The sequence below is a fragment of the Helicoverpa zea genome, chromosome 31 (assembly GCF_022581195.2).
Source record: "Helicoverpa zea isolate HzStark_Cry1AcR chromosome 31, ilHelZeax1.1, whole genome shotgun sequence".
NCBI lineage: Eukaryota > Metazoa > Arthropoda > Insecta > Lepidoptera > Noctuidae > Helicoverpa > Helicoverpa zea.
This window is the reverse complement of record NC_061482.1, coordinates 17,737,547-17,752,862: the sequence shown is the minus strand read 5'-3', so window position 1 is coordinate 17,752,862 and position 15,316 is coordinate 17,737,547. Positions and strand designations below refer to the sequence as shown.

General features: G+C 37.3%; 1 protein-coding gene across 1 annotated transcript; it reads left to right on the top strand.

The window, feature by feature from the left end:
• The first annotated feature begins 11,372 nt into the window (after nt 1-11,372).
• LOC124645389 lies at nt 11,373-14,639 on the top strand. Its single transcript, XM_047185191.1, has 7 exons — nt 11,373-11,488; nt 11,938-12,068; nt 12,745-12,801; nt 12,923-13,000; nt 13,326-13,409; nt 13,726-13,952; nt 14,415-14,639. The coding sequence occupies exons 1-7, from the start codon at nt 11,373-11,375 to the stop codon at nt 14,637-14,639; spliced, it is 918 nt and encodes a 305-aa protein (XP_047041147.1).
• The last annotated feature ends 677 nt before the right edge of the window (nt 14,640-15,316 follow it).

The following is a 15,316-nucleotide window of genomic DNA, read 5'->3' as shown; positions in this document are numbered from 1 at the left end:
GACAATAGCGCCGCCCGCTCCGGCTTCGCTCGGGATAACAGTATTTCCACACTATTTAATGCATGTTATTATACAAATATGAACCTTCCTCTTTAATCACTACATCTTTTTACCCGCTCCCCGCTTTAGTTTCCGCTCCGCTCGTGCCCGTGTCCTCGCCATAACGCTACCGTGACATTTGTTGCGCTTATCCCGTCACGTAGCAGAATCGCCAACTGACACCAATGCTTAGCAAAGATTTAGCTTAATTAACAAACTGCAGAAGGACTTGTACTGAGGTTTCTTTAACTTTTTATTTAGATAACACAAAAAAAATGATATCTTAAAGGAGGCGACATTAACTTGGCAAGCTAATAGTTTACTAAAATTCTCAAAGAGCTCATGGCTAACTCAGCTACACGGATCAATCCAACATAAGGTTAAGCAAAGCTTGGCGAGGTCGGTTCATGTTTATTCCGTGCTGCGTCCAGCTTGTCTGGACGCCGATCACAACATAGTTGGGAAAAGGCTAGCCAGATGATGGTAAAAAATCTAATCTAGAATTAATATATTTCACCAGACTAAAATAACGACAGTATTTATCTTACAATTTATATTCCGCTCGCTTTTCTATACACGGAACAATCGTACGGAAAATCAACCAGTGTGAAAGCGCTGTTTACCATATTTATATTATAATGTTGTCATGCTACTTCATTAAACCACATCTAAGTTTAAGCATGCACATTCATTGTTTAGTGGACATGTGCAGACAGCCTTTGTAAAAAGAATTTTTATTACCCGGTTACCCGGCTTTGAGTTATATGAGTTTATGCTCTGCCGGTCAAACTTATAGTTTACATAGAATGCTGAAACAATGTAAAATGAACTATTTTGTTATGCATTCTGATACATTTTCAAAGAATTTAATGAATTACAGTACTATACTGCATTAAATTCAATTCAATGTTCAATTCAATGTATGGTTACAGGTGAATTACGATACGGTTTGTTTAAAAAATAAGTTGTGGTTGCAATTTCAGTCTGGGAGTCAGAATTCCCAAATGTCAAATGTGTGTGTTTATTTAAAGAACTATCTAATAAGCTTACCGTCACTATAACTTATCATGTCATTATTATAAATGTATGTCTCTTCCAGACCTCGGGACTACAGAGTCCCGGATTTTTGGGAGGCGAACGTGGGGCCGAAGCCAACACGCTGAAGCCCTTTTGAGACAACTTTAATGAAAGGGTGACACAAAACCGACGATTATCCCTATATACACTATAGAAATGTACCCAAGGACAATCCCCGGTTCTGTGCTAAACTATTGCTAACTATGGATGAAAACTACTTAGGCTATTGTGATGGGATGCTAATGGACTAGGAATGGGGAAACTACGGGAACTATGGCACCTGCCAATGACAATGTGTTAAATACATGTGAAAATGGCAGGTGAACACTCGCCACCTCACTTATATCAATAATATTAGTTAAAAGAATGAACATTTATATTAAACTTACCGTCAAACAACTCACTAACTTGGCGTTTGTACATTTCGGCGCACCCCGCGAGGAGATGGGCGGACGCTCTCAATGACAGTCTTTTACAAGGATTATTCGATTCACTGTTTATATAAGAATCCAGCTCGTCACTGAAAATAATACATGAGTACATAATACAATGGGCTGCGGGATTGGTTGAAAGAGTCACCGCGGCTCTGGTACATAAAGGGCTTAAGAAGGAACAACCACAGCGAGATTGGGGATTTCTCACAAAAAGTACTAAAGTACCTAATAACTAACCTTACAAGCAAGCAAGTCTGTAGCACGCTTCTTCTTAGCACGCTTAAAATACTGAACGGATTCCAATGTCATTTGATACTCTAAGTCTGAGAAAGAATATAAGCTACTTTTTATCCGGGCGAGTTGCCTTTGGACATAGCTGGTACCACGGGCAACAGTTAGTAATGTGATAAAAATGGACTTCCGTACCGGCTAAACCAACTTTTACTACAGACTTTACTTAAAAAAAAAACAACTCAATAAATATTCACAAAATACTTACCAAATATCAGGTAGATTTGCTTTTTTTAGCTCTTCATCTGAAACGTTGAGTCCGTGGGCTAATTTCCACACGTTAGCCAATGTTTCACTATTCATTACATCATCATACATTATTGGAAAACATTTCGATGTCACGGAAATATCAAACTGCCAATGGAATTTAATTGTGAAAGTAATTAAGCGAAATTGCCGCAAAATTAATCGTTCCCTCGATGGACAATCTGCGGTAATAGCACTTTAAACGTTTACAAAGATAAAGTAGAACTGACCGCCGGACGCCTTTAAAAAAGTTTAAGCGCGAAATCGCGAAATGAATTTTAACCCACTTTTTTTTGCTTAATTATGCTGTCAACATTGTACAGCCTACATTTTTATATTTACTTTTTTATCATAATCTAATGATGATAAAATATAATAGATTTTTGAAATCTTTTTATGAATCTAAATAAAATGTACATATTTACATGACGTAAAAAAAAGCCTTATTTATACATATATACAACTAAAAAATGGCATCAAAAAACTCCTCATCGCTGCCCACCGGGAGTGTACCCAAGAGGCTGGCAGCATTGCCACGTTGGATGGCAATGCTTAATTTTTGACCAAAATAAAAACCAGCCTTTGGGTCACTTGAAGTGTCAGCAAGTCGCTTTGCCAGATCTTTAAAAAGCAGATGAGCACTTGGACCCCACGGCCCGAGGGTTTCAACCCCAAACGGCTCAAAGGTATAGTTACCAACCAGGGTGCTATATTTGCGCCGTTTGAGGTTCTCTGCAGCCACAGCAGCGGAACCAGCACATCGCGCCGAGCTAGGAAGGTGAGATGGTGCAAGAGTATCGACACAAGTCGCGTCCCATACTAAAGACCTACCCATCTTCCACGGGAACAACGACATACCGTCTGGTCTCTTGCCATCGTCGCGTGCCAGACCACTGGGTTCTAATATGGCTGGAACGCCTACGGCAACAAGAGCGCGACGGATTATGTCATTGATATTCGCATGCCGTGCAAATCGTCCCGCGCTGCGGCTGCACGACAAGCCGTGGTGTCCAAGGCTGCTGACAGCTTCGCCACAGTGGCAGCGGTGAGGAGAGCAGCACGGAGCACCCAAACGCAAGCAAACAGCAAGCCGAAAAGTGGTGTCGTCAAACAATGTGCCTATGTTTGACGACGGAAGTGCCAGAAGCCATAGACCCGACTCCCATTCGCCCACAGCCAGAAGGCGCGCTCGCTCTGCAGAAGAAATTGACGTATTTAGCAGATTATTCCGTATAACTCTGCAGAGCGGCTCATCCCACTGTCTCTGGGAGGACGGGTTGACGGGTGGATCAGTATTCGGGCAGGTGATTTTCCAAGCCTCTACAGCCTCAGTCAGACATGGTACCTCGCAATTGGCCAGTGTGATAGGAAGAATTTTCCTGGTCAATTGCTCAGTACCATGGACGGAGGATATAAAGGCCGGTAGGCTAATACTTGAAATTTTGCGGACGCCAAGCCCTCCCATGCGAACGGGAAGAGTAGCCTGAATCCAGGCTCGGTCGTCCAAGGCCACATTTAAAATTGATGTTAATGTGTGTCTAATAATTTTGTCAAGTTGTTCCAAAAGGTTTGTGTGCTTCCATAGAGTGGAAGCGCGCAAATAGTATGTTAATTTTGGGCCAAAACAACAATATCTAATGATTGTGATGGCTGAGTGCATGTTAATTTGGAGCAGCCTTTCCGAAATATGATTGAAATTTTGTATTTTGTCCTGAATAAAATTCGAAAATGAATTTTCATATATTGGGGAACCAAGGAGACAAAGAGAGTCCTTATCAATTAATTTAATATCCGGGGCTATTGCATTGAATTTTGAAAGTGTGTCTTGTCTGTCAGTATTGTCCGGTACAAAAAGTTCGCATTTGGAGTAATTTAAATTTAGACCTATTTCTTGAAATTTGTTTTGGAGAAAAGAAAAATCACCAAGTACTGTATCTACTTTGCCCCCCAAGGTTCCGTCATCAAGATACCAAACGTTAAATTCCGAATTTAGCTGCCGAATTATAGGGTTTATGGCTAAACTGAAAATCACAGGCCCGAGTGGGTCACCCTGCTGACAGCCAACAGAAGATTCCAGAAGGTTGTCCTGATATAGTAATTTAGATGGATGTCTGTAGCATTGCCAAATAAAACTGTAAATTTGGGGTAACTCTTTTTTCGTTTCTGCCAGCAAGGTGTCCCTATTGACTGAATTAAAGGCATTCTTTATGTCAACCTTCATAATGACCTCTCCTTTGCCACAATTTAAATAGGTCGATAACGCGTGCACGGCAGCCTCGCAGCCCCCTCTTGAGCCGTAACCCAGCTGAAGGGGCTGAAATTTTTCCGAAACACCCTCACTACAAAATTTACAGCAAATCTTGGCTACCGTGCGACGGTAAGTAGTCCCTACGGCAATTGGACGAATGCCACCATCCCTCTTGCGTAGGGCGCAGAGGTTCGCTCCATACAAGACGTCGATGACGGCCTCGTCCACCTTGCCGGCGAGCATAAGGTTGACCAGGGCTGTAAGCTCCTTCAAGAGTGACTCACCAGCTTCCCCGGCGCTTGGGCAGGTAAGGTCCTTAAGGTGTTGCGGACTCAAGCCGTCGAGGCCGCCTGCGGAACCGCTCCTGAAGGAGCCTATAGCCGTGCTCAATTGTCGACCTGTAATAATGAGGGTATGGGTGTCCGGATCAGGGGGGTCAGGAAAAGAAAGGTCATCGGATGGGGCAGGGTGTTTGCTCTCCAGAGCGGAAAGTGTTTCTGGAGAACAAGGTGCCACCACATCACTGCTGAAAAGAATCCTCGCTGCACCACTTATGTCACCTTCACTTAACTTGGATTCTACCAGGTGGGGGATGCTCCTCGAATAGGTAGAGCCTGTTGTCGGTGATTTAGTGTCGAAATCTCTGGCCGAAACATTACAATTATCTTTAATTTGGGTCGTTAAAGACTTTTTGGATGCCAAATTTTTTTGGATATGTAAGATTCTATAAGGGAAGGTGAGTAAGTTCTCCCAAGCACGTTGCGAGTTCTCCCGTGCAGCCAGGCGGACACAACCTGCCAGATGTTGAGCTACTAAAGTCCTGGCGCCTCGGGGAACCCGCTTTAGGATTGGAATTGTGTTTTTGAATTTTGAAAGTCTTTTCCAAAACGGTTCCAAAGGTGTGTCGGTATCTGGGTTTGTCGGGGTTAGTGTGGGAGGAACTGCACTTTGGGATTTATGTGTCTTCCCAATGTGCACGTTCAAACCCCGCTTACCTTTAAAAAAACGAGCTTGGGGGCACAGCGGGCATCTCAGGGCATCCAGAGATGTTGAAGATTGACAAGCACTTACACTCCCATCACCATTACTATACATCTGGGTGCCTCGCTACTTATTTGTATACACTTACAACTATTAATTTTCCACAAAAGAATATTTACAATAATAAAAGTAACAATAAAATTAGGCACTTGTTTATTTAATTAAAAAAAAAGAAGTTCCCTACAACTTATTTTCGATACAATAATTTAGAAGGGTCAATGACATTTATGCGACCTCCTTGGTATTCCATATTTAAAATTGAAGTTCTGGTCGTATTCGATGAAAATAATTTTGAAACGCCATTACAGTTTTATTTTTAATTTATTATGTTTTTGTTGTATTAAATGGCTTTTTATCTATTTTTGCTGCCAAATCAACCAATATTTTATTGCTTATTATTTATAGAACCTTATTGGAGCAAAATCTTGTCTATTTTTTTTTAATTTTTAATGGCATGGCCTTCTAGCCGTTGTGCCAAATCTTCATTTTGATAAAAAATCTTGTCTATATTTAACCCCTCTGCTCGACAAGATTTTGACATATGACTTTACCGTTGATTCGGCGGGATATTTTGAATCGCGACATGGAAGTCAAAAATTTGTACTAACTTTCAACACATGAATTCTAAGTCCGTAATGCCTGATCAGAAGTATTTTAACTATAACTTTAGAGCTCACTTATTTGACAACAACGTGCAAAGGTCAAATGGGGTCAGTTAATTCAGAAAAAGATAATAATTACGGTGTTTTTAAGTCTATCGAAAAGTTAGGCATTTCAAATTTGGTGAAAACTTACCAATAAGTAATCTCATCACTTTCTCAAACACAACACAAACGTCATATTTATAACATTTTCAATCCGTTGCAATACATTTCGTGCACTTATTTATGTTCAATAACTAAAAAATCAGCACATAAAATACACAATAAAAATGAACAATTTACAAGATCAGTCAAGTCACAGACAAGTAGAGTTTGGAATGGAGTATTTTTTTTTTCAATCAGCGGTGTGCATTCGATACCTAAATCGGAAATTTATTATAAATAATCGAATACCAATTTTATATATACCTATTTTTTAATAGCAACTTATTTCAATTTTATTTATTAATTTTAAATTATAGGTTCAATTTGTTTTTGTTGTTAAGAAAAAAGATATTTAAGTTTTTAGCATTAAATTTTTATATGTATTATTTATTTTGGTGTTGCGTCATTCGTAATAATTTTTAACTTTAATTGAATTTTTATTACCTATTACGGAATTTTAATTTATTCTTATATTATTTCTCAACAATTCTAACATTTTTGTTTCGGCGGAGGGTATGCGGGTGTTCTGAAATATAATGCAATTTGTAACTACCAAAGGTATGTACTTATTTGATGATGAGAAACAATAATAATAATTGATTGATTTGCCCCGCAGGGCATCTGAGGCGGATGACGGGGAGTAGCGACCCCGCGGGGCTATATATCCGAGTGCTCCAGGGAGAGTATACTGTCCCCCATCTCCGGCTTGCCGGAGTGAAGCATGACGGGGGAGAGGTCTCCCAGTTCCCGTAGTTTCCCCATTCCTAGTCCACTAGCATCCCATCACAATAGCCCAAGTAGTTTTCATCCATAGTTAGCAATAGTTTAGCACAGAACCGGGCATTGTCCTTGGGTACATTTCTATAGTGTATACAGGGATAATCGTCGGTTTTGTGTCACCATTTCATTAAAGTTGTCTCAAAAGGGCTTCAGCGTGTTGGCTTCGGCCCCACGTTCGCCTTCCAAAAATCCGGGACTCTGTAGTCCCGTGGTCGGTTAGAGACATAATAATTGATTGATTTTAAAGTCACCAAATATTTTTAACCGAATCCCAAAAAGGAGGTGGTTCTCAATTTGGATGTTTGTTTTTGGTCGAAAGGGTATATTCCCCATATTTGTTATTAGGTCCAGGATCTGATGATGGAAACCTTGAGAAATCGAGGGCAGCTCTCGAAAATTGTAAGCATAGATAAGGTTATAACTTGACACTCAGATGTATATCTGATAACACTATGAGACAGTAAAGGTTTGGAGCTGACCTGATGATGGAGACCAGAGAAGGTCGAGGGAACTCGACAACCGTACTTCTCTCGTCTCCATCTCCTTCACTGTTGCAGAGGCCTCGTAAATACGAATAATACAAGGTGTTGATTTGCATTTGTGCCATAGTTCAGGAGAAGGACATACAATACGTAAATAATCGATTGGAATTACAGTAGATGGGAAATAACTAATATGCACTGCTTTTTTTGTCATTGTAATGTCGTGGTATTTTCGAAGTAATCCAATTTTATGAATGAAATTTATGAGTGATCGTTGCGTATGCTTTGTGTTTGCGTTTGTGTGAGGGTGCAGCACGGTTTTAACGCCAGTAACATACGCGACAAGTTTAAATAAGGCTAGATGACATTTACGGAATTCCGAAAAAAAATTAAAGAAAAAAAATTACGTACCAATTTTTTTATTGATTTGGATCGAGAATCATTAGCATAATTACGTCCTTGAATATGGCACGGATGCAAATCAACAGCTTGTATAAGCACAAACACGAGAAAGTTTAAATATTCAGTTGTCGAGTTCCCTCGACCTTCACTGGTCTCCATCATCAGGTCAGCTCAAAGCCTTCACTGTTGAATAGTGCTACCAGGCAAACACCTGAGTGATAAGATTTCAACCTATGTATTTCTGCAACTTTCGAAAGTCGCCCTCGATTTCTCAAGGTTCCATCATCAGATCCTGACCTAATGATAATGGGACCACCTAGGAAGTACACGCTATCAAACAAAAAAAGAATCATCAAAATCGATAAATAGATGGCTGAGTAATCGTGTAACAAACATACAAAAAAAAACGGTCGAATTGAGAACCTCCGCTTTTTGGGAAGTCGGTTAAAAATAAGTCGGCGGCGGCCATCTTTCCATCTTGGACCAGCTTTCGATGAACAGCGAACTATTTGCCCCTTCAAACAATAAAATCGTCATAAAATTTTGCGATAACTACACCTAACTACGGCTCTCGTCAAATAGCTTTGCCGCTCAGTTAAAAAGTTGGAAGTAAGGAATCGCCATTAAGTTTGGCAGATCTACAGGAATCCTGCACATAAAACACCCGAAGAATAAGTCTTCATTTGCCGTCTTCAGAAACCCTAAAAACCGAAGATTTTTTTTATTCCGGCTACAACGTATTTTCTACCACTGATTTTCTAGCATTTTTTTCAAAATAAATTAAGTCATTTTACTTTTCCTAATTTATTTTCAGATTATGGTAAGTATACAAAAGTGCAATTTAGTAATATTATAATATCAAATAATATAAAATTATTAAATCGATTCTTTATTTTAACGAATCGGATCATTCGATGCAAAACTTCTATCACCGTCGCCATCTTGTCTATGCGTCTTCAAATTTAAAAAAACAACTAATGTAAACAAACATGGCGAGTTCGATCAGAATTCCCGGTAATTACGATTGGATTTTAAAAAGGTATATTTCTAACGGGATGCTAAATATGAAAGGTTTGAATGCGTAATAATAATTTAAATTTATTTAGTTATTTTATTTAGTACTCACAAATGTGGTTTGATTGGAATCATCCAAATTGAGAACCACCTTCTTTTTTGGGATTCGGTTAAAAATATTTGGTGACTTTAAAATCAATCAATTATTATTATTGTTTCTCATCATCAAATAAGTACATGACTTTGGTAGTTACAAATTGCATTATATTTCAGAACGCCAGGCTTACCCTCCGCCGAAACAAAAATCTTAGAATTGTTGAGAAATAATATAAGAATAAATTAAAATTCCGTAATAGGTAATAACAATTCAATTAAAGTTAAAAATTATTACGAATGACGCATCACCAAAATTACACATAAATTTTTATCACATATAAAAATTTAATGCTAAAAACTTTCATAGAACTTAAATATCTTTTTTCTTAACAACAAAAACAAATTGAACCTATAATTTAAAAGTAATAAATAAAATTGAAATAAGTTGCTATTAAAAAAAATATATAAAATTGGTATTCGATTATTTATAATAAATATCGAATGCAACCCGCTGATTGAAAAAAAAAAAAAACTCTATTTCAAACTCTACTTCTTGTCTGTGACTTTGATCTTGTAAATTGTTCATTTTTATTGTGTATTTTAAGTGCTGATTATTTAATTATTGAACATAAATAAGTGCACGAAATGTGTTGCAACGGATTGAAAATGTTATAAATATGACGTTTGTGTTGTGTTTGAGAAAGTGATGCGATTATTTATTGGTAAGTTTTCACCAAATTTGAAATGCCTAACTTTTCGATAGTCTTAAAAACACCGTAATTATTATCTTTTTCTGAATTAACTGACCCCATTTGACCTTCGCACGTTGTTGTCAAATATGTGAGCTCTAAAGTTATAGTTAAAATACTTCTGATCAGGCATTACGGACTTAGAATTCATGTGTTGAAAGTTAGTACAAATTTTTGACTTCCATGTCGCGATTCAAAATATCCCGCCGAATCAACGGTAAAGTCATATGTCAAAACCTTGTCGAGCAGAGGGGTTAAGCGTCAGTAGGTTCTCCCTCACGGAAATTAATATTATTTGCGGTACATAGAACTGTGAACAAATATTTAGATCATTAATTGCATTGACATATTCCGTCTTACCACAAAAACTTTTAAACGTCAGTTTATGCCTTGTCTAAAAAAATGACAAATTATGACGTTGACATATGGTTCATTTTGCAGCCAAAATTTTATTAGACAAGTGTAAAACAGGGTTTAAAGTTTTTGTAGTAAGGCCCATTATATTCTAACAATGGTTAATTTTTCGTGAATGTTTTTTAAACCACCCAGAAGTAGGAGCCCCCCGTAGCGGGGCTCCGTCGACTTTGCCTTTGTTTAGAATGACCTTCAGTGCTTATTTTCAGGCGAACCGTTGGTCCTAGGCAAAAGGTGCCCAGATGGGTTTCGTCTTATTTTTAGGTATTCGATGTTGAAATGAAAAACTAGGCATTTTCAGAAATTTTATTTTTTTATGAAAATTTTTTTAAGTCCCAAAAGCCTTGCACACCCTTTGCTACACACTAACCATAAGATATTAAATGTAGTTAAAGTGATTGAATAGCAAGTAATTTCATTATAATTAAATATTAAGAATAATCATTCATTTGCACGACTCACCATCTTAAAATTATAGACCAGAAAAAACATGCAGTGCAGATAATTAATAATAATTTGTATGGATGTTCTTGTCTATTGTTAGAATATAATATGTCAATGCAATTAATGATCTAAATATTTGTTCACAGTTCTATGTACCGCAAATAATATTAATTTCCGTAAGGGAGAACCTACTGACGCCTAAATATAGACAACATTTTGCTCCAATAAGGTTCTATAAATAATAAGCAATAAAATATTGGTTGATTTGGCAGCAAAAATAGATAAAAAGCCATTTAATACAACAAAAACATAATAAATTAAAAATAAAACTGTAATGGCGTTTCAAAATTATTTTCATCGAATACGACCAGAACTTCAATTTTAAATATGGAATACCAAGGAGGTCGCATAAATGTCATTGACCTTTCTAAATTATTGTATCGAAAATAAGTTGTAGGGAACTTCTTTTTCTTAAAATTAAATAAACAATTTGGATTAATTCATAAAAAGATTTTAAAAAGATTTTTGAATAGATATTCAGAAGGATAAAAAAGTAATTATAACAAGGTAGGCTGTATAATGTTGACAGCATATGCAAAAAAAAAAGTGGGTTAGAGTTTATTTTGCGATTTCCCGCTTAAACTTTTTTAAAGGCTGCCGTCGGTCAGTTCTAGTTTATCTTTTTAAACATTTGAAGCGCAAGCATCGCAGATTGTCCATCGAGGGAACGACTAATTTTGCGGAAATTTCGCTTAAATTGCTTTCACAATTAAATTCCATTGGCAGTTTAATATTTCCACGAAATCGAAATGTTTTCCAATGAAGATATAATGAATAATGAAAAATTGGCTAACGTGTGGAAATTAGCCCACGGACTCGAAGTTTCAGATGAAGAGCTAAAAAAAGAAAATCTACCTGATATTTGGTAAGTATTTTGTGAATATTTATTGAGTTGTTTTTTTTTAAGTAAAGTCTGTAGTAAAAGTTGGTTTAGCCGGGTACGGAAGTCCATTTTTATCACATTACTAACTGTTGCCCGTGGTACCAGCTATGTCCAAAGGCAACTCGCCCGGATAAAAAGTAGCTTATATTCTTTCTCAGACTTAGAGTATCAAATGACATTGGAATCCGTTCAGTATTTTAAGCGTGCTACAGACTTGCTTACTTGTAAGGTTAGTTATTAGGTACTTTAGTACCTAGTAAGTAAGGCTTTAGTAAGTAAGGTTAGTGATTAGGTACTTTAGTACTTTTTGTGAGAAATCCCCAATCTCGCTGTGGTTGTTCCTTCTTAAGCCCTTTATGTACCAGAGCCGCGGTGACGCTTTCAACCAATCCCGCAGCTCATTGTATTATGTACTCATGTATTATTTTCAGTGACGAGCTGGATTCTTATATAAACAGTGAATCGAATAATCCTCGTAAAAGACTGTCATTGAGAGCGTCCGCCCATCTCCTCGCGGGGTGCGCCGAAATGTACAAACGCCAAGTTAGTGAGTTGTTTGACGGTAAGTTTAATATAAATGTTCATTCTTTTAACTAATATTATTTATAGCACGTTAATCCTGATCTCTCTCTGGTCGGATTACCGTCCCATCGGGCTATGAGAGTGAAGGAATAGTGAGTGAACCTGTGTCTGCTAGAATATGTGCTGCTCAGCTGGTTGAACTCCTCGTATGAGAACAGCCGCACAGGTCGATCGACCATAAGGTTAGGCAACGCCTGTAGAACATCTATAAGTAACTTACTTCTAAGTAATACTGTTTATAATTGAGATTTTTTTTTTCATATAAATGAAATAGATTTCACATAGTGTTTATGTCAGTAGGTGTATGCTATAAAATTCGAAGCAAAATTGTCCTGCGCCATAATGCAAGTAAAATTACAATAACGACTATATTAACAACTAGCTTCTGCCTGCGACTTCGTTCGTGTGGAAGTGACTTCCGGCAGATTTTTTATTTGACCAATAGATGGCGCTATATGTCCGGTATAAATTGTATTTTATATTTTTTTGTAATAAAAACTATCCTATGTCCTTTCTCAAGTTCCAAACTATGGTTGTACCAAATTTCACACAAATCGGTTCAGTAGTTTAGGCGTGAAGAAAAGACAGAGAGAGTTACTCTCACATTTATAATATTAGTTAGGATAAAGACTATATTTTTTCGTCTTTTCCTGCAGATGTGGACAAGCTGACTAAAGACCTCATACGGCGTCCTAAGAGAACAGACAGTTCAAGTGAGTTAATAATAACAGATGCTCGATTACTGGAGCAATCTTGGAAAATGTTGACACTATATAGCAGAGATCTAAACAATGTTATATCTTATATATGTAAATAAAGTGTGCTTATTTCCAGGTAGTTCGGGAAGCATTAGTTCTTCAGAATCCGAAGCTGAGCAAGAACAAATAAAACGAGCAAATACCATCAGTCATGGTAAGTATTCACATTATTTCAAGTACTTTATTATCATTTATACTTGAAGAATATGTTTCATCATCATCTCCCGAGCCTTTTCCCCACTTTGTTCGGCTCGGCTTCCAGTCTAACCAGATGTAGCTGAGTACCAGTGTTTTACGAGGAGCGACTGCCTGTCAGACCTCCTCTACCCTGTTACTCGGGCGACCCAATATCCCTTGGTAAGACTGGTTGTCAGGCTTACTGGCTTCTGACTACCCGTAATGACTGCCAAGGATGTTCAATGTCACTACAAATGTATGTATTTTCATCTTTTTCTTAAATAAAGTGGTATTTTATCCAGGCAGTTGGGAAGGGAGTCAACTAGATTCTTCAGAAACTGCATCTGTTTCTGAAGAAATGAGACGAGCTAAAACTATGGAATTTGGTAAGTCACATTTTCATTCATGTTTACTAACTCCCCGCCATTCTTCAGCCAAATTAGTTGAGCCGTTCTTGAGTTTTAATTTATAGAAATTTAAACAAAACTTTTAAATTGTTTTATGTTTTTTTTTTTTATTAGACTGTGCCACTGCTGGGCAAAGGCCTCCCCCAAAGCCTTCCACTTTTCTCTATCCATCGCTGCTTGAGGCCAGTCCGAAAGGAAGCTGTCCAAGTCTTCCCTCCAGCGTTTCCTTGGTCTCCCTCTCAGTCGCCTTCCATCCTCAGGAATCCACTTTATGTATATCTGTTATCAATTTCAGATACCTCATTTTTACCTGCAAAGAAAAAGAAATTTCAAATGTTACGTAAAAATAAAAGTAAATTAATAGTACCAGAAAATATTACTAGAAGTAAAACTTCAACTGATAGAGAAACCGGTAAAGAATTCCAAGAAACTAGTGAAGCTACTAGCTCCAATGATATTGATCTTTTGGCACCTGAAAATGTTAAAAAACCGGCTGAAAGGAGACGCGGAATCACTATCGTGGTAAGTTTCAATTTATCCGTTTTTTCGCGATTTCAGCCGCATCCCAGGGGAGCTTTTATCCACTAGTCCTGTATTTTGTTATATTATTATATTTGGTTTTAATGCAATCGTGCCGCGGAGACTGTGTTAACCTTATTGAGAGTGAGCGTAAAGAGTGCACCTTTGCCTGCGAATACTCTTGTGCACTATAGTAATGTCTTGCGCATCTCTTTTGAGAATGGCCGATGAGGAAGAATATCGATCCATTCATTATATTATTTTACAGGTATATTTTTATATTTCAGTCTGTGCTTAAGCGACCACTACCTACTCTATTTTGTCTCATTTATTGTAGTGAATAATGTGGCGCCTCCAACATATAAATACTTTAATCCGTGCTTATAACTTGGACAAAATATGTACAGTCGATAACAAAAAGTACTTACACGAGTTTTTTGTTCACATAGATATTACATTTTTCAGGAAGAATCAACACCAGTGCGGAATCCTACGATGCTTGATAAGGAGATTCAAGCTAATATCACATCAGTCCCTGGAAGGCACTCAAATGTAACTGGTTTTTCAGCTGAGGGTTTCAGGCAGGACCTTCCTTTTGCCTACACCATAATACATGATAATATAGCGAACAGAGTTCCTAGTCAAATCATTATTTCTTCTATTACTCATAATTTGAACTCCAATCATTAATTCATCCTCTAAATACTTAAACTAATTACTACTACTAATTAATTTATTTTTTTTAAATCGGTTTTTTATATGATATGCTAAATTATATTGATTTGGTTTTTGAATAATTCCTTTTTTTAATTATTTTGGTGTAGGTACTTTGAATCAAATCTTAATTTTGATAAGAATTCATATTTTTGTTTCAGTCATATACATAGATTCTTAATATTATCTAGATATATCTTAGATTTATCTTAGATATATATAGATTATCTTAATATATGTTTTAATGTATAATGACTTTCCTGTCCTATTAGTTATAATGTGATACACACCAATTGTTTAACTTATTGTGATTAAGTAAACCTTGGCTATATAATAACTTTATTGTAAAATGATTAAACATAATTATTGTTTGCAAAATAAACATTAACTGATTTCCGCCTGTAGTTTATATTGCTTTCTATGGGATTTATTTCACGCAGGTGGCTAAAATGCACTACAAATCTTGTTAAAAACCAGTTGGGCTCCGGGCCGACAACCGTAGGCGTCGGCGGTCAGATTTGGGTGACACATCATCCTTTCATCTCCTAGGAGACAACAGGCCTATGTCAGTTACCCGTTGTTCCACGCGCTCCTCAAGAGAGTCAGCAAACTCCAATTTGGCCCTCTAGGGATAAAATCTTGATGTGGGGCTA

Excerpts from the sequence above, each read along its gene's own strand:
- LOC124645389 (XM_047185191.1), top strand. The coding sequence starts at position 11,373 with ATGTTTTCCAATGAAGATATAATGAATAATGAAAAATTGGCTAACGTG. Across the intron at positions 11,489-11,937 it reads GAAAATCTACCTGATATTTG|TGACGAGCTGGATTCTTATA; the intron begins GTAAGTATTTTG and ends TATTATTTTCAG. Across the intron at positions 12,802-12,922 it reads TAAGAGAACAGACAGTTCAA|GTAGTTCGGGAAGCATTAGT; the intron begins GTGAGTTAATAA and ends GCTTATTTCCAG.